Below are 18,769 nucleotides of genomic sequence, written 5' to 3' on the forward strand. Positions count from 1 at the left end.
CTTGAAGCTAAGCGGAGTCAGTCTGGCTCTTGGATGCAAGAATGGCTGAGAGAGGCCAGCAAGGAGGTGCCTGCCTGTCATCCCAGCAGCTGAGAGGGGTGGAAGCAGGGGAGGGGGAGTGGGGGGATCATTTCAGCTACACAGCAAGCTGGAGGCCAGCCGGGGACCATATGCCACACATACCGCTTGATGGGTGAGCATCTAATCTAAGCCTATCCTCTAAGGCCCAGGGAGAAGAGGTAGCTAGAACTAAGAACAGCAGGCACACGTCTAGAAGAGCGCCACGTCTTTCGTCCCAGTACTTGGGAGGCAGAGGCAGTACATGTCTTGTTTGTTGGAGATCAGCCTGGTCTACGTGGTAAGTTCCAGGTTGGGCAGAGCCAAAGAGTGAGACCTTGTCAGTTTTCCGTTTTGACTGGAAGGAAATTGCTTGGGTGCATTTGTAAGTAGAACAGAAACTAGGGAAATATAGAAAGTGACACGGTCCAGATCCACAGAGGTAAAGTGAGAATAGAAGCAAAAGCATCTACAAGGGAGAAAATCAAATAGAAGAGCGACGGCTCAGCAGGTGAGAGCACTGCCTGCTCTTCCAGAGGACCTGGGTTTGATTCCCAGCATGCACATGGCTACTTGCAACCACGTGTGATTCCAGAACCAGGGGATCCGATGCCTTCTCCTTGCTTCTGAAGGCACCAGGTATGTATGTGGTACACACGCCTATAGGCAGGCAAAACACCCACACACGCAAGTTTAAAAAAAAAAAAAATGAAGGCACAAGAAAGTTCCTGATGTCACTAAGTTCTATGGCACTGCAGTGGACGTTGACAACGCTGTTACCCTGCCCTTTCTCCGTGTGAAACTGCTCTCAGCAGCCCCCCGGTTAAGACCACAGAGGGACTGGGGTGCTGATAAGTGGTTGGAGCACTTACCCAGCATGCACGAGGGGCTGGAGAGATCGCTGGACAATTAGAGCTCTTGCCATACAAATATAAGAACCAGAGTTTGATACCCAGAACCCACGGAAAGGCCAGGAAGACATGGCGGGCACTAGTAATCCCAGCCTCCTAAGTCAGAGAGGGGGCAGTGCTCCAAGCAGGCTGGCTAGCAAGACTAGCCCGGTCGGTGAGCTCTGGGTTTGAATGAGAGACTCTGTCTCAGTGAATGAGGTGGGAGATGGGTAGAGGATGGGGGATTCCTGGTATCTACCTCCCACAAGGTCGTGCACCCATACACATGCAAAAAAAAAAAAAAAAATCACAAGAGTAAGTAATCACTAGGTTTGTTACAACTCTACAAGGGAGACGCGGCTGTTAGCATCCTTTACTGAACATTGGCACGAAGGCGCAGAGACAGCAGGTCACTCGTTCTGAAGCACACGGGGGAAGCTGACAGTCGTGCATTCCCGAGGTCTTTATCAGTACATACTCAGCTCTTAGAAATGACGCGGTCCAGGGGAAGAGCCAAGGCCCAGGAAGAGCTGGATGATGTGTGTCCCGTAGACTTCGATACGATATGAAAAACGGAGCTGGCTTTGCCCATTCCAAACTAATCCTATGAGTTAGCCTCGGCCGCAGAAAGCAAGGAATAAAATGTGTGTGAAAGAGTTTACCAGCAGCAGTCACGTGCCACCGGCTCCCACCGTCTGCCCGGGACAGAGCGACACAGTCGCCCTAGGCCACTGAACAGGTGGGGTGAAAGAACCAGAGTTTCTTCAGCCTCATTGGCTGTTCCCACTTCACTTCAGGGGCTCAGAGAGTTTGTCTGCGTGGAACTGATCTGACCAATCAAAAGAGCGGCTGGAGGCGGAGCATACGGCCCCTGAGCTCCTGTTTTCCTTGGTACCGCAAGGAATGGAGGGAACTAGATATTCCTCAAGGCAGAAAGCTATGAACGGGTTCGCGAGGGGGAACCAAAACACACACACACACACACACACACACACACACACACACACACACACACAATTTCCTCAACCGCTTTGTGAGTGGATTATTGGAAACTCTGCCTTCCCACGTGCAAGCCGATGGGGTAAAAGGCACTGTCAGCTTCGCTGAGATCGGGGAACCGGAGCCTGCCTGAGGCGAGGGCTTTTCTCATCTCCCTGCCTAATGAGCTGTGTCCAGGTTAAGGCATCGTGAAGCTGAAGTGACAAGCCACTCAGGTCAGGCATCCAGAAGCAAATTCCAGGAGTTAAATAGAAGGCACAGAGGGCTAAGGTGTGGCTCAGCGGTAGACGCTTGTCTAATGTATGGAGGGAGAGGCCACACTGATGTTAAGAAATAAACTTTATTTCCTGGAAGAGGGAAGGTATAAGGTAGTGGTCTGGTGGGGCCCGGGGCTCCTGACTCCGGCTTTCTGGATGTAAGTCCAGGGACAGCGGAACCCCTTAGCATGCCGGCACGCACCCCAAGGAATCCTGGGGACTTCGGCTCTGAGGAAAGACCCTGGTAAGCGCGAGATGCCTGGACATCGCTGCCGGCCTGGCTTGTGCTGTTCCAAGCCCTCCTTGGGAAGAATCAGTCTGAAGAGAGAGCAGGGCGAGGGGAACCCCCTGAAGGACCCTCTCCTCTCCTGAAGAGCCCCCTCAGCTCACAGGGCTCCCAACTCGCTTCCAACTGCGTGCTGACTCTCCGTGTTCTCCCAAGCATGTTTCCCATAAGTCCCCAGGTCACCTCATCCTCGCTCCGAGCCACTTCTGTGTCCCCCAATAACTGTATAACAGGGCCCCCAGACAGCAAGATGCAGCCCTAGTGTGGGGCATTCAGGCCCCCCCAGACCACACTGGCACTCTTGTCCCTGGTTCCCCCCCTCCCCAAGTGACTTACCCCCTGAGCAAGGTCTCTGGGAGCGGATGAAGAAGACAATGCCCACGACGATGCCCAGCACACCGAGGCCGAAGGCCACGCCGCACAGTACATTCTCCAGGAGATCTGAAGGCAGGGCGTTCTGGGGTACTAGAGCAGAGAGGGTGAGGTCATCCTGGAGGCCCAACTTGGGGGGAGCACTCCACCAGAGGGACTTGGGTATCTGGGATAACGAGGGAGAACTGACTCGTGGAAGCTTGACGTTGGCTAGAGTGGAGGCTAGATTCAAGGAGTCCAAAGAAAATGAGAGAGCCTCTCCCACGTGCCTGGGCCTTTTCGACCCTCATGGGACTGGACTTCAAGGAAAGGATCCTCACCCCAATAGGCAATCGCCGTGTAGCGGTCAATCTCGTGCGTCACAGTGCAGGAGTAAAGGTCGAAGGGCTCCGGTGTGAAGTTTAAATAAGAGAAGGCCTGGAAGGTGAGCCCATCCATGGCTGACACGGACGTGGGGCTGGCTCCCTCCACGGGGACGAAATGATGCTGCCAGGTCACCGTCAAAGTTGGTGGAAAGAGGTTGCTGATGAAACAGACCAGCGTGTTGGGCTTGCCAAACTCCAGGGGCTTCAGGGTGAACACCTCAGCCGCAGGCAAACCTGGGGAGGCGGTGCCAGGATGAGAAGGGGCAAGTTTAGATGGCGCCAGTTTGGAGAGTTGAGACACGGGTAAGGGAGGGCAGACATGGAACCAACATGGAGATGAGGACATCTGGGGTTCCCGGAAGGGTGTTCCCAGCAAAACCTACAGCTAGGACCCTGTGTGGACGGACCCTTCTGCCCTGACTTCCTGTCTGTAGCCAGGTTGGCATCTGATGCCGGCTTCCTGTTAAAACTCAAGCTCATCCTCCATCTTGCCAGGCACAGCAATGAGAATGCAGACATTCAGGGGGGGTCGTCAAGTCCAGTAGATTTCAATGCCTTTGGCTGCCTCCTCCCCACCGAGAAACCCAGGGTACAGATTGTAGCTGACGGGAGAAGTGTTGAGGTAGAGAAGAAAAGACCCAAGCAGAGTGGGAGGCAAGCGGGAAAGGTGAGAGTTGACGTGAAGTTTGAGGGAGTAAGACAGCCACCCCCCCGTACCCCTCCCATACCCCCCCCCAGCGCCATTCCCTGTCCCTGACCTCTGGACACTGGGATTTGACCTTCAAGCTGCGGGCTCACATTCTGCATCAACATCTCGCAAAAGCCTTTGTCAAACGCAATGGCAGAGGCATCTCCCTGATCCTGAGCCCACTCAGCAAACTCAGGCAGCCGGGGCACTCTGGTGTTCTGGGAGAAGTCGAAGGAGAAGAGTGCGTCCTCGTCGTAGGTCTCGGAGAGCCCTATGTTGGGAAACCCATCCTGGCAGAACAGAGTGTGACGGAATGTGTGGTTCTGCGGCTCATCCCACCACGCCTGGGGAGAAGCTGCAAAGAGACATGGGGTTCAGGGCTTGGACACACACACACACACTTTCTCTTCAAGGTAGAAAACAGTGAGGTCTCCATTTTAGGGGTGCAGTAGAGATATGGCCTACCACCACCCCCTCCCTACACCTGCTGCTTAGCTTCCTCCTCCCAATGGGAGAAAAAACCAAGGAATCTTTCCAAACTTCCTTACACATAAAAAAGCAACTGTGCACACCTGGGTGCCACACCTGTGCACACCTGGGATGCCTGTCCTTGGAACTGTGGCCAAGGGACCTGACGTCTAACACCACCCTCAGCTACGTACAGCCAGGCTGGGGGACCCACGGGTCTGTCACAAAAAAGCAAGCAAAAATAGAGAGCAAAAGTGTGGGGAAGGCAGTAACGGGCCAAGTCGTTCTGCTACTCGAGTTTGTGCATGGCTCAAAGACACCAGCCAAGGAGACAGCCTGAACCCCTCACCGAGCCCATGACCACCACGCAGTGGACACCTTCATCTAATTCAGAAGCCATGGATGTGACTCCTGCCTTGAGGGGTGTGGGGAAGGGCCACGGCCTCCCTAAACCATAATGATGTGGCCTCAGGCTACCCCAGACACAGTGTAAAAGTCAGCCAATCTCTGGACCTGCTTGGCCACTTCAGTGGCGCCTGGCCCTCTCTGACACCCTATTCCCTGACCTAAACACTGCAGACCTTGCGCTGACAGACCCGGGGGGTGGGGTGGGTGCTGAACCCCTGGCTACAGGAAATAGCAATCTTCTTTTGAATCTCCTGACAGGAATCCCCCCAGACAGTAGACTTTTCAGCAAACACCCAGAAGAACAAACACACCGTGAGAGGGACCTTCCAGGATGTTCTTACATCCTGCCCTAACCCTCCTGGAGAAGAAACTAAGAAACAGGTCAAGAATGTGAGCTGACAGCAGACTACAGTAGGATCCTGACTGGAAAAAATGTAAATTACTTCGCGGACTCTTGTCATTTCCCCACTTGGTGAACAGAATGTGCTCAGGTCTTTTAAGCCAGCAGAGTCCCATTTCTCCATTTGAAAGTGGCCAGCTAGCACGCAGACGCAGCATTTGAAATAGTTGGGTTGCTTGCCATTCGTGAACAGCAGCCCTCTCTCTCGGGGTCTGTTACTGTTTCCACTGCCACGGAGCCCCGCCTGGCATTCAAGACCTAGGCTCATCTCCTCTATTGAGACCCCTGGGCTCCACCGCCCTCGGGACGCACGCAAAGGGGAGGCAGCGTCTTACCTTCAAGCACCGCCCAGGAGTGAGGCAGCAGCCACAGAAGCCGCAGCAGCCTCAGCAGCCCTCCTGACTTCTGCTCATGCTCCATACCTTAACACCCTCAGCGAGTGAGAGCTTTCACTCCCGGGTGCCCAGCTCCCTTCCAGAACCATTAGAGTTCTACAGAGACTCTCCAATAGCTGCTCGGCTCATTTCGGCTAAACCAATCACAGAAGTGTACAGCTTGACATCATCCGTCGCCGAGGAGAAGCTTGAGTCCAGGCACCTCTTGAAGACTTGTTTCCAAGGCCAGTGGGGCCAGGAGGGCCTCTCTGGAGACCTCCGCCCCCTGGTGGAAAGTTGGGCTCCAGCAGGTGGCTGCCTGGTTATTCAGAGCAGCGCCGCCTGGCAGCAGAAAGCCAGAACGGGACTCTTTTTAGCCAAATCCTCAGGGCTCTCAGACCCTCCCAAGTCCCCCTCCGAAGAAAGTTGGCATTGAATGTAAGCCTACAAATTCCAAGAGGTGCGCAACGGGCCCCTCGTTTTAGGTTGCATGTTCCATAGGTTAGTACTTGGAATCAACTTCAGCCTGAGAATATTGAGTAGAAAATTCCAGGGCTGGAGGGATAGCTCAGTGGTTAAGGGCACTGACTGCTCTTGCCAAGGTCCTGAGTTCAAATCCCAGCAACCACATGGTGGCTCACGACCATCTGTAATGGGATCTGATGCCCTCTTCTGGTGTGACTGAAGACACTAACAAGACAGTGTACTCACATACATACAATAAAGAAAAATAAAGGAAAAAAAAAAGAATCTGTTGTCTAAAAAGAAAAGAAAAGAAAAAGAAAGTTCCAGAAAAATAATTTGGAGGGCAGGGGTGTTTTGTTGTGTTGTTTGTGGTGTAGGATCTCATGTATCCCGGGCTGGCCTAGGATTCATTCTGTGTCCGAGGATGACCTTGAACGTCTGATCAGTCGGCCTCCACCTCCCCAGTGCTGGGATTGCAGGCAAGCACCTCACACCTTGTTAATTCCATTAACAAGGCTTGACTAAACCAAGGCTTTGCAAGAAGGGCTGGGGACAGAGTCTCACTATGTAGCACAGGCTGGCTTGGAATTCACTGTGCTCCTCAAGCTCCACAACCATAGTGCTTGGGTTACAGACAAGCACCATCGTGCCTGGTTCACTTGGTACTGGGAATTGAACCCAAGGCTCCAGGAGGGCAGATGTAGCCCGGGAGGGCCTCGAAAGCAGTGATCCTCTTGCCTCACATTCCTGAGGCTGGGGCTGCAGGCGTGGGCCGCCACACCCAGCATAGCAAGTTTTGGATTTTGCACTGTTCTGAGCCTCCCAGGGAGAGCTCATCTCGCCTCACACCGCCTCCTGCCCCAGGTGTGAGTCATCTATTTGCCTAATGTCTTGCCACCTGCTTGTCACTGAGCTACTACTCAGGCTAGATTGTCGGTGAGTGCCTGTGCCTGTGCTCCAGTGACCCTTGTTTTAACTTAGAGTGGCCCCAAAGGGCAAGAGGAGGAGACTTGGAAACACTGAAGGTGGAGCTTTAAAGGGCCTTCTGTGAGTGACAAGGTGAGAGGAGGACTTTCACTGTGGGCTCTGAGAGTCAAACTCAGGCTGGCAAGCCTCACCCAGCACACCCTTTGATCTGCTGAGCCACCCCGCTGGCCCATATCTTAACAGTTATAGCATGTTGGTTGTGGTGTTCTTAATTACTACGCTTTATCAGCGGCTTATATGGAGGGTTTGTGAGGAGACAGTCCACCATGGTGGGAAGGCATGAGGCCGCTGGTCACATGGAGTCAGGAGGCAGAGAGCTGCCCAACTGTTCAGAATCAGTGCCTGCCACCTGCTAGCTGAATACTGTGGTGGAATAAAGTTGTTCTTCCTCCAAGATCCTTTTATTCAACCGGGGAACCCAGCCCATATTTAGAGCAGGTCATTCCTCTTGACTTAAACCTTTCTGGAAACACCCTCATAGGTACACCCATGTGTGTCCATGGTGATTGTAAATCCAGTCATGTTGGCATTTAGCTTAAACTCCCAATGACAGCTGCATGGTGTGAGGGGCTCGGGTCTGCTGTTGGGGTCAGGCTATGCACGCGGATCTCCAGAAGACAGCACAGTCAGGGTACAGTGCAAACTGCACTTTATCAAGATGAACGGCGCCCCCTGGTGGTGATGGAGCCACACATTGAAATACAAGTTACTGGAGCTGGTTGGACATCCAGGGTGGTGGTCATGGGGTTCAGATTCATTCTGTCCAACAGTCCGTATCCAATGTCCTGGTGGCCTGATTCCAGAAAAACATGGATGAGGCTTCGAAGAAGATCAAGGGCATCTTCTGCTGTGGAGAGGAGGCTCAGTTGTTAATAGCACTGGCTGCTCTTCTACAAGACCTGGGTGCAATTCCCAGCTCCCACATACTGGCTCACAGTGGCTCTTAACTCTAGCTCCAGGGGATCTGGCGCCCTCTTCTGGCCTCCTTAGGTATCAAGTACAAACTTGGTGCACAGGCATGTGTGGAAAACACTCCCCACCTCCACCCACACATACAAAGTAAAATTTAAAAAGACATTCTCAGGCTGAATGGGAGGACCCTCAGTAGCCAGCGTGTTGCTGCAAATTCAAGGGTTTGGAGGTCCATGCTCGCTGCCAGAAATCCTACTGATAGGCCTATTCTGGAAACCAGGCTTTCCCTGTGTGATAGGCACTGTGAGATTTTAAAGTTCCCAGGGGATTCACCACCACAATAAGTGAGAGAGAGAGAGAGAGAGAGAGAGAGAGAGAGAGAGAGAGAGAGAGAGAGAGAGAGAGAGATGTCTGATGCTTTAAGCATTTGCCAAGGTCTTGAAATGGATCTTTAATGAATAAGGCGTCCACCACCACACCACCATCATCTTGAAATGTCCCCTGAAGCTCCTGTGTGGAAGGCTTGGCCCCAGACTGGCAGGAGGCAGCCGGAACATTAGAATGCAAGGCCTTGTTGGAAGACGTGAGTCATTGGGGGCGTGATCTGACAGACTTTTAACAACCTTTCCCTCTCCCTCTCAACCACTCTGCTTCACAGCTCACGCCCTGCCGTGTTCCGCTTTGTCACAGGCCCAAATGATGGGACCAAGTGACCATGGCCTGAAACTGGAGCCAGAACAAGCCTTCCTGTTAGGTAATGTCGCTTTTGTCACAACCCTGGAACCCTGACACATGGGAGGGTCCTTCAGGCATACTCCTGTTTGAGGAGCTAAAAGTCTAGCAAGGCCCAACTAGTTATAGATACAATGTATCTACTTGAGAATGGGCCAGGGGCTGGTGGGGGAGTGGTGGGGGGTCCTGCATGGCATACTCCTGTCTCAGGAGCTAAAAGTCTAGCAAGGCCCAACTAGTTATAGATACAATGTATCTACTTGAGAATGGGGCAGGGATTGGGGGTCAGGGGAGACTCGTGCCTGGCATGCCTGAGGCCCTGACTTTGATTCCTGAATCACTGAGCCTGTCAAGAGTTTAGGAGGGGCTGGAGAGATGGGTCAGTGGTTAAGAGCACAGACTGGGGGTTGGGGATTTAGCTCAGTGGTAGAGCGCTTGCCTAGGAAGCACAAGGCCCTGGGTTCCGTCCCCAGCTCTGAAAAAAAAAACAAAAAAAAAAAAAAAAAAAAAAAAAAAAAAAAAAAAAAAAAGCACAGACTGTTCTTTAGGGTCCTGATTCAATTCCCAGCAACCACAGGGTGGCTCGCAATCATCTGTAATGGGATCTGCTGCCCTCTTCTGGTGTCTGAAGACAGCTACAGTGTACTCATATAAATAAAATAAATCTAAAAAAAAAGGAAGGTAAAGACCATTTGCCACTTACGTCTGTAGTGGAGAGCAGAGACAAGGTGGAGGTGGATGATACCATTTAAAAAAAGGTTAGGAGGATTCAGGAGGCTGGGGAACAAAGAGGACACAGGACAACTTTTAGGAGTTGTGAGGGTTCTTGATTGCTAGTTTGATGGGATTTAGAATCACCATGGAAACAGACTTCTAGATATATCTGTGGGAGGATCTCTAGGTTGGATTAACTGAAACGGGAAGACACCCTGCATGTGGCCGGCATCATACACAATGCTGGGGTCCTATCAGAGTTCCCGCCTCCACTCGACTCCAGGTACATAGTAGCCAGCTGCCCCTCACTCCCGAGGCTGCTAACTTACCCACTACAATGGGCTGAACCCTCAGACCCAGCCTCAGCAAACTCCGCCTCCCTTAAGTTGTTTTTGTAAGGTGTTTTATCACGTCAGTAAGAAAAGGACCCATCATGAGAGACTGGAAGGAACACCAGTTTGACCAGAACATGAGAAAGGAGAAAGCCTTCCTGGGAGAGGGGAGGGACCATGCCCTCCTTTGCAGCATCTGTGTTGTTCATATGAAAGGCTGCCCTGTTCCTGGAAATCCAGAGTGGAGCTGGCCACGTAGGCCTTGACCTAGAGGGAAGAGGGTCTGACTGACTCAGTCGGCAACACAGGATGGCACTGAGAAACATGCTGCGGACGGATGCGGTTCAGTGGTGGATGCTCACGTGCAGGCACAGAGGTCAATGCCCATGTCCTGGGTGACAGAGAGGGAAAAGGGGACAGTGCAGACAAACAAAAAAGTCAGGGCATGACTCAAAATAACATCATCTTTTTTTTTTCTTTTTTTTTCCGGAGCTGAGGACTGAACCCAGGGCCTTGTGCTTACTAGGCAAGCGCTCTACCACTGAGCTAAATCCCCAACCCCAAAATAACATCATCTTTATTTTTAAAGATTTATTTATTCTATATAAGTACACTGTCGCTGTCTTCAGACACACCAGAAGAGGGCATCGGATCCCATTACAGATGGTTGTGAGCCACCATGTGGAATTGAACTCAGGACCTCTGGAAGAGCAGTCAGTGCTCTAACCACTGAGCCATCCCTCCAGCCCCCTTTCATCATCATCATCTTAAGAAAAGGCCTAACTGCATAGCACTCTGGCTGGCCTGGAACTCACCACGAAGACCAAGCTGGCTTTGAACCCAGAGAGGTTTGCCTGCCTCGGACTCCCAGAGTGCTGGGATTAGAGGAGTGTACCACTGCCAGCAGGCAAATTTGGCATTTTTGAGTGGTTTTGATATCTCAAACCACTGGAACTTGGGAAAACCTAAAACCACTGGCCAACTGGCTCTGTTTGTCAGGAGTGGACATTAATGTGCCTTCCCATCACAAATGGCTGGAGATGAAAAGGTCCCAGATGAGGTGATACTCAAACAAAATGCACTCGAACGCCGGGATGATGAGGAAGCTGGCTCTGAAGGGCTTGGCTACCAAGGGCTTTCTGAAAGATGGGGAAGCTGGGCCTGGAGATGAATACCCCTGATCCCCAATACTTGGGGCCTGGAGTACAAGATCGCAAGTTCAAGGTCGGGCTACAAAGAGGAAACTTCCAGTATCTTTGGAAAAGTTATGTCAAATGATGGTTTGCTGGGGCACACGGGTGAAAGGAAGACTTGCTAAAGGAGACACGGGAAAGGCTGTTTTCCTGAAGCAGACACAGGTGAAAGGGTGTTTGGACGTAGCAGACACGGGAAGGGACCCATGATGAAGGAGTATAAATGTGACCCCACAGGCAGTAGGGGAGGAGCACTGACCATTGGTTTGGTTTGCTCCGCCTCGATATTCTTCGCTAATGACACATGTATTGTTTCACCTTATACAGCACTGTTGAGCTCGACTTGTGGGACTTGTGGTACAGCTGCAGCTTGCTGCCTCTGGTGGCCTCGCCTCAGGCTGTTGGTGAGCCTGGCAGTTTCTTCAAGATTGAACTACTACTGGTGTCTGCTTGCTGAAAGGACTGGACTGCAGCTGCTGCGTCTTATTTGCTGTTTGTTGTGGGATTGAACTGCTGCCGAGGAAGACCGAGCTCACCCCCAAAGAACTACTGCCGAACAGGTCCACTTCCCCCACACCCTAGTAGCTTTTCTGTTCCCCTACCTCTGCTGGGTGGTGGGTTAGAAGAAAGGTTGAACCCTTATTGAAAAAGTAGGTTGCAAACAATTTATGCCTACAGGGCTACCAAGTGAGTTCAAGGCCAGCTTGAGTCTGGGTTAGAGAAGGCTGTAGTCTAATTGTAAAGCACTTGTCTTAAGATGTATGAGGCCCTGGGTTGGGGTTGGGGGGGGACAAAAGGGAGGAGGGAAGAGGAGATGGGGGGGTATGATCGTAGATGTTTTAAATTTGGGGTTCTGTGGAACAGCCCACAGGAGTGGTGGGGTGGAGGAAGAGGGACCACAGATGAAGCAGAGGGTCAAATCACCAAGTAGACTGCGCTGAAGGTAAAGGGGGTCACAGACTCAGGGCTGCAGGGGTCCAACCTCATCAGCTACCACCCAGCCCCCAGGCAGGAGCATTGAGCCACGCCTGGAATCCAGGCTCTTTTGCTTTGCTTTGTTGAGATGGACGTCCCTATAGAGCCGGCCTCAAACTCACAGCAGAGTGGCCTTAGCCACCCAGTGCTGGGTTCGCAGGCACATTAGATTGGGAGAACGGGATGTATAAAGTCAGATTCGAAGACGGTAAAGAGGCAGGAAGGGTCAAAGGGTGGAGGCTTCCTGCAACTGAAGCCACAAGACATGGAGGGTGGGATCAGACACTGCCCCAGCCCGAGCCAGAACCCCGTCTGCATCTGCGTCTGCGGCAGCCAGGTAGAGGCACTGGAGGCCATGGAGATCCATCTCCTTTGAAGCTGCCACCAAGCTCAGGATCCTGGAGGAGCTTCTTCAAGGAAGCTGTCATCCAGACTGCTGCAATGGCTACCTCCTCCAACAAGGGCCACAACTGTCTGTCACCGGACGGGAGACTGAAGCTTTAAGTTTCTGGGTTTTCTTCGGTGTCTACTGCTGGCAGAATCCACAGGAAGCCAGCCAGGAAAGCCAGGAGGGACACCAAGTCCGGGAGGATCTTCGGGAGAGTAACTAACACCGCATATGCTAATCCCAAGAATCTGGAGGTGCCGGGAACACCTGGGGGGAGGGGGGGCAGCCCCAGGTGATGGAAGCAGAGTGGCCCACTCTGGATGCAGGAAGGGCTGAGGAGTGTCAGATCTGGCAGTTATAGGGTGGAAGGCACATTTACTGAGAACACTCTCCCAACTGTAGTAGGAGTCAACTCCAGATTGTGGTGGGCTGCGGAGGGGGAGGTGAGGAAGAAACTGTGGCTGTGTGTGCTTCAAGTCTGGTAGAGAAAAGGAGAGGGTGAGGGAAGAGGCGGAGAAAAGATCTATTGCAATTAAGTAACCTAAGCAGTTCATCTTTGTGAAACGTGGTCAGTCAGTGCTTCTGAGACTCCGTACCCACCCCACCCCTTTAACTTATTTTTATGCGCATTGGTGTTTTGCCTGCATGTCTGTCTGTGCGAGGGTGTCAGATTCCCTGGAATTGGAGTTGCAGACAGTTGTGGGCTGTCATGTGGGTGCTGGGAACTGAACCCTGCTTCGTCCTCAGGAAGGGCAGCAGCCAGTGCTCTAAACACTTGAGCCATCTCTTCAGCTCCACCCTGTGGACCTTTCAGGGCATCACAGTAGCAACTGTAGCCAAACAAAAACAAAACAAGGCTAAGCAGTCGGATGTTGTGGAACAGCGATCTGCGATCTGCGATGTTGGGGAACAGCGATCTGCCTCTGTTTATAGGTGTCTGGGTGGGGACCAGGTTTCAGATTGTTTTAACACTCCACAGGGGAGACACACTACACAACTTTCTTCCACTTACTGTTCTGGAGGCGGAAGCCAGGGCTCACACATCCTCGACAAACATTCTCTCTGGGAACACAAGCCCAGCCACCCACCTGGAATGCTAAACCAGAGTCTGCAAACGTTCTGTGAAGACCCAGATAGAAACATCTCTGGCTGCCAGGCAATTAGACGATAGAGTGACCAAGACTCTGCCCTCATCTCTCCCCCCTCTCCCCCCCCTCAGGCCTCCCAGGCAGCTCTTCCTCGAGGACACCTCTCTCACAGCCGTTCTCTACTGATCTTCCCTGAAGTTCTGTCCTTAACTCTTTTTTATTTATGGATACTAAAATGTGACTTTCACAACATTTTCATGTGTCATGAAACATTCTTGCTTTAAAAAAAAATCATTTTAAAAAAAATGTGAAACCATTCTTAGCACCCAAGACATACGAAAACAGGCAGTGGGCTGGCTTTGGCCACAGGACCATATTTTGCTGAATGCGTTTCTATGTGTGGGGTGAAAGCCCCAAATACAGTCACCTTTCCTGCTTTGCCCTTAGGGACTGTGCCTGGGTACTAAGCGGTGTGTTCCAGACAACAGGGAGGCCGAAATCTGGTGGAGAGCAGAAGCGAGTGGGCTGTGCCGGAGGGTTTTGGAGCAGGTGTGGCCGACTGTAGTTACTCAGGACAGCAGAAACCAGGCACAGGGGTCCAAGTTCTTCACAAAGAGCATAGTAAGAACCAGCGAAGAAGGGAAGCCAGCTTACCTGGGGGCGGCAGGCTAGCTAACCTTTCTCCACTGGCTACAATGGGACATAAATAGTAACAAGTCCGGCCATCTGTAGCTACTCTACCAGCAGTCTCCACCAAAGCCAGCCCCCAAGTGTTTTCTAACCCCGAACCCACTCTCCTCCCCACCGGGCATGGGCTAATGTCCATCCAAGCCAACGTGCATCCGTGTCCCTCTCTTTTACACCTGCTGAAACCCCTTGCTCTCAACAGGACACTGTTCACATTTCTGTGCTGCTCACTCACCAGGTCGACTCCAAGCAGTCTGCACATTTGACACAGTTGGCCCTGCCCTCTCTTACTTGGTCTTCGCCCTGACTTGCTTGGAAGCACTCCCCTAGTTTACCTTCCGCCCGCTCTCTGGCCTTCCCTTTTCAGCCAACTGCACGGGTTCCAGTTTTCCTTCAACTGCTTAGTTTTTCTGAGGTAGTCTCTCCCACAAGCTGCTGGAAACTGTAGCACATTCTTTGAACTCAAATCAATTCTCTCCTGCCTCAGCCTCTCAAGTGCTGGAATTATAGGCGTGAGCCACCACACCTGGCTTTAAGGACTCCCCAGGGGCTTTGTTGTCAACCTTTGTCCTTCTTGCGGGATGCAATCGCCCTGAACGGTATTTATGGCCTCACTTACTCCCTCTCCCTTCAGCCCAGCTGCTGGCGTCTGCAGAACCGTTCAGGTTCTGCTGTGAGATCCACCCTGACATTCCCACAGCTTGTGGTCCCGCCACTGGGAGTTGAGCAGCTCCAGCTTCTCAGACTGTTTTGTCCGAAGGGAATCATGTTCCACACAGAGTTAAAATGCTACCTGTTTGTGCTGACTTCAGGAGGATACAGTAAAACAAGAGATGTTTCCAGCATGGAGGTCAGGTATGGTGGAACATGCCTGAAATCCCAGCATGGGGGAAGCAGAGACAGGAAGGTCAAGAGTTCATGGCCAGTCTGGGCTAATAGACACTTCCTCAAAAATGGAGCAGAATAGGACAAGAGAGGGTGGGAAAGATAGAAGAAAGGAAGGGGCTGACCCCGGCTAATGTGATTTATAAGGAGTTACAGGACAGTTAACTGGTTCAGCTTGTGGGACCCGGAGAGTGACCACATGGGCCTTGAGCTGTCACTTTTATGCTGCAAAGGCCTCCAGTCAGTGTTAACTTTCTCATTCTCTCAGAACATTGGACTGGTTCAGCCTGGATTAGGTATGTGCCCACTAGACCTGATTGTGGCCAAGCACAGTATCACCTCTTTCTTTTTCTTTTTTTCCGGAGCTGGGGACCGAACCCAGGGCCTTGCGATTGCTAGGCAAGCGCTCTACCACTGAGCTAAATCCCCAACCCCAGTATCACCTCTTAGTATTGCTAAAGAATAGAGAATCACCACCAACCCCCTCAACACAGCCATCTTCAACAGAGCCAACTGTATGAGAGCACTCTAGGCACACAGGTTAAGCTGAATCTGTGTGTTAGCCGGGTATGGTGGGTCACACCTCTAACCCTAACAGCACTGCCACACAAATCAGGGGGACCCTGGTCTACATGAGTTCTCTCACCAACACTAATTAAGCAGATCAGTTTAGAAAACTCAACTGAGTTCCCTTCCAGTACCTTCCAATGCCCATGGTCCAGGGCTCAGGCAATGACATAGTTGGCCACTCAGTCACCTAAGCCATCAGTTTCCCAACCGGTTCAACTTTCTCAACCAAGTCCTGGCAACTGACCTGCAATCTTGTCAGTCTGCTCCCCACACTGAGGGTGCTCCACATCCCCCTATTTTTGTTTAAGATTATTTTAAATTCCGTAGGTTGTGTGTGTGCAAGTGAAAATGGGTCCCTGTAGCCAGAGATCCCTAGGAGTCTGGGCCTTGTCTGGGCCTCACAAAGGTGCTGGGAGTCGAACTCGGGTCCTCAGTTTAAGAGTAGCAAGTACTTCTCACTGCTGATCTGGGTCCCCAGTCCCTCTTCTCATAAAGCCACCAGGACTCCATGATGGGCTCCACCTCAGAGGCCATAATCCAAGCCTGGTCACGTGCTTCACGATTAGGTTCCTGTCCTGTTAAAGCCATGACTGTATGGCTTTAGAGAGTGAACACCTGCATAAACGCCACATTCAAACCACAGCATCCACCAAGGGACCCATGACCAATGGACCTGGTGGTGCGGTCACACACAGGAAGGCGGTGTACCACCTCTATGGGCGTGGATACTTCAGTAGTCCCCTGAGGCATGTCTCTGGTTTACCACACTCCATCCACCCCATCCCATACCCTTCTAAATCCATAAATGGATCCTCGAATGGAATTCTGTACGTAGGCCACGCTGGCCTTGAACTCACATAGATCATCTGCTTCTGCTGCCTACATGCTGGGTTAAAGGTGTGCACCACCATGCTGGGCCCAATCACTACTTTCTTTCCCTTTCCTTGCTTCTGTTTCAGAGGGCAAACCCAGCCATAACTCCCATAGCCACACTCGCCCATGCCCACCATTATGGTGTAGTTGTCTACTGTCTTACTGGGTGAATTTATCATCCTGATCGTGTGGCTTGAATTCAATTGGCCGTGGGAGTGGCTCTATTAGGAGGTGTGGCCTCGTTAGAGGAAGTGTGTGCTTGGAAACAGGTCTTCTGCTTGCCTCAGAAACAAGATGTAGAACTCTCAGCTCTCCCTGCACTGTGCCTGCCTGGATGCTGCCATGCTCCTGCTTTGATGATAATGGACTGAACCTCTGACCGTGTGAGCCAGCCCCAGTTAATGTCCTGGTAAGAGATGCCTTGGTCATTGTGTCTCTTTACAGCAATGGAGACCCTAGCGATGACACTGTATGAACAAGAGCACAGTTTCAAAGTGCTTATCTGTTTTAAAGACGGGGGTCTCTAGGAGCTACAGCTGCCCCTCGTACTTAGTAAATAACCCAGGCTGGCCTTGAACTCCTAAACTACTTCCGCCTCCCAAGTGCTGTACTCAAAGCAGGTGCCACCACAGCTCGCTAGATCCCCTGTGTGAGGCTTGCCACCTACGCTTAATCCCAGACTCAAAGCTCACAATGTTTCCTTCTAAGAAAGCTTATCTACCTTAATGTAAACAGCACCGTGAAGACAGCTCTCAGGTATCCCTCCCCTGGTCTTCACTTCTTTGGTCCCGTAACTCCATGGGGCTGGCTGTGTACCCTGATAACACACCACTCACAAGTAGATCGTGGGTTCAAATCCTAGCTCTGCTACTTAGCAGCAGTCTAATCTTGGACAAGTGATGTAATGTCTTTGAGTTTCCTGTGACAACCAGAGGTGATGCCAGGCGTGGTTCATCTCCGGAGGCAGAGGCAGGTGGATCTGTGTGAGTTCAAGGCCAGCCTGGTCTACAGAGTGTCAGACCAACCAGGGCTATATAGTGATACACTGTCCATACACACACACACACACACACACACACACACACACACACACACACACACACCACCACTCCCATTGGGATGAAGTCTCATAGTTAAGGGAAGCAGGTGATTACGGCTCACTATAAAAGGTTTAAGTGGATCCAAATAAATCAGTTTAATTTAGGTGTTGCGAGTAAGCTGTTCCCAGATGCTGGTTTAAACTGAGGGAAAGCCAACTCCTTGTAGAAGAAACATACGTGTAAAAGCACGAAGATAAAAATCCAAGGGGTTGGGGATTTAGCTCAGTGGTAGAGCGCTTGCCTAGCAGGCTCAAGGCCCTGGGTTCGGTCCCCAGCTCCGAAAAAAAGAACAAAACAAAATCCAAGATGACATTGACATGTGACATGTCTGGGAACTGCTCCGTGAGCCGGGTAGGGGGCTGGAGAGGAACTGGCTAGCTGGAGGTGGCTGCAGCAAGCCGACCGTTCTGACAAACATGAGATTAACAAATAACACAGGAGCAGAGTTCTAGCCTAGGTCAAGAGTGGAAAAGCCCAGGGCCCCACCATCTAAAACACAATTCCAGAGCCGTGGATGAAGCTTGGTGGCAGAGTGCTTGAAAATGTGCCTTCATAGGACAGGCACTAACCATGCCTGGCCCCTGAGAACTTGAAATGTGGCCACTGTGAGACAAACTTAAACTGCGTCTAATAGATTTAAACTCAAGTTGCTGCTGTGTAGAGAGTGACTTAGGCCTTTAACAAGTCCAAGGGATCCAGCAAAGGCACCACTCCTTGGTTATTTCGGAAGGGGATGGTAAGACTCAGGCAGATACAGTTCTAAGTAAAGGTGAGGACATCGACGTGACTTGGAAGCTGCTGTCATTCGGAGTAACACAGCAGCAGGAGGTCTGGTGCGCTGTGGAGCCCACATCAATTCTGAACAACCTGCAGTGTCTGCGGCTATCCAAGCAGGAGCTCTTCATCTTGGAGATTTACTTTATGTATATGAGCACACTGTAGCTGTCTTCAGACATGCCACCTCCCATTACAGATGGTCGTGAGCCACCATGTGGTTGCTGGGAATTGAACTCAGGACCTCTGGAAGAGCAGCCAGTGCTCTTAACCGCTGAGCCATCTCTCCAGACACCAAGCAGGGATTTTTTTTTTTCTTAAATAGTAAAGTTCTGCTCAAGAACGGTCTAATCTAACGGTGGAGTTGAAAGGCTTGAGTCACTGAAGATGACAGTGTAGACACAGTCCAGACAAACAGCAGGAACCAGCCGCCCAGACCTACAGAACAGACACTGCGGGGGTGGGGCGTGATAGCAAGGCAATGTCAGGGAGAAATCAAAGGCCAGGCCAGATAAGAATTCTAAGTGGAC

The 18,769-nt window shown here is 51.6% G+C and overlaps 2 protein-coding genes and 1 pseudogene across 2 annotated transcripts in view; 2 read left to right on the plus strand and 1 right to left on the minus strand.

Annotated features, from left to right (window-relative positions):
- LOC116887415 overlaps positions 1 to 18,769 on the plus strand; it is a 496,132-nt pseudogene that overhangs the window by 302,858 nt on the left and 174,505 nt on the right.
- LOC116887417 (RT1 class I histocompatibility antigen, AA alpha chain-like) overlaps positions 1 to 18,769 on the plus strand; it is a 431,868-nt gene that overhangs the window by 288,437 nt on the left and 124,662 nt on the right. The gene's annotated exons all lie outside the window — the stretch shown is intronic.
- LOC116887425 (class II histocompatibility antigen, M alpha chain) lies at positions 2,268 to 5,685 on the minus strand. The gene is made up of 5 exons (XM_032889042.1): positions 5,526 to 5,685; positions 3,985 to 4,269; positions 3,182 to 3,460; positions 2,826 to 2,954; positions 2,268 to 2,521 (listed from the first exon to the last, which is right to left on the minus strand). Exons 1-5 carry the CDS (start codon positions 5,608 to 5,610, stop codon positions 2,517 to 2,519), a joined length of 783 nt encoding a protein of 260 aa, XP_032744933.1. The 5' UTR covers positions 5,611 to 5,685; the 3' UTR covers positions 2,268 to 2,516.

Source organism: Rattus rattus, chromosome 18, assembly GCF_011064425.1.
Source record: "Rattus rattus isolate New Zealand chromosome 18, Rrattus_CSIRO_v1, whole genome shotgun sequence".
In the NCBI taxonomy this organism is placed as follows: domain Eukaryota; kingdom Metazoa; phylum Chordata; class Mammalia; order Rodentia; family Muridae; genus Rattus; species Rattus rattus.

What these genes read in the sequence shown, in the direction of transcription:
- LOC116887425 (XM_032889042.1), bottom strand. Translation starts at nt 5,610, where the DNA reads ATGGAGCATGAGCAGAAGTCAGGAGGGCTGCTGAGGCTGCTGCGGCTT. An exon ending in CTCCTGGGCGGTGCTTGAAG is followed by an intron (nt 4,270 to 5,525) that starts GTAAGACGCTGC and finishes GTCTCTTTGCAG; the next exon opens with CTTCTCCCCAGGCGTGGTGG. An exon ending in TCAAATCCCAGTGTCCAGAG is followed by an intron (nt 3,461 to 3,984) that starts GTCAGGGACAGG and finishes CCGCCTCCCCAG; the next exon opens with GTTTGCCTGCGGCTGAGGTG.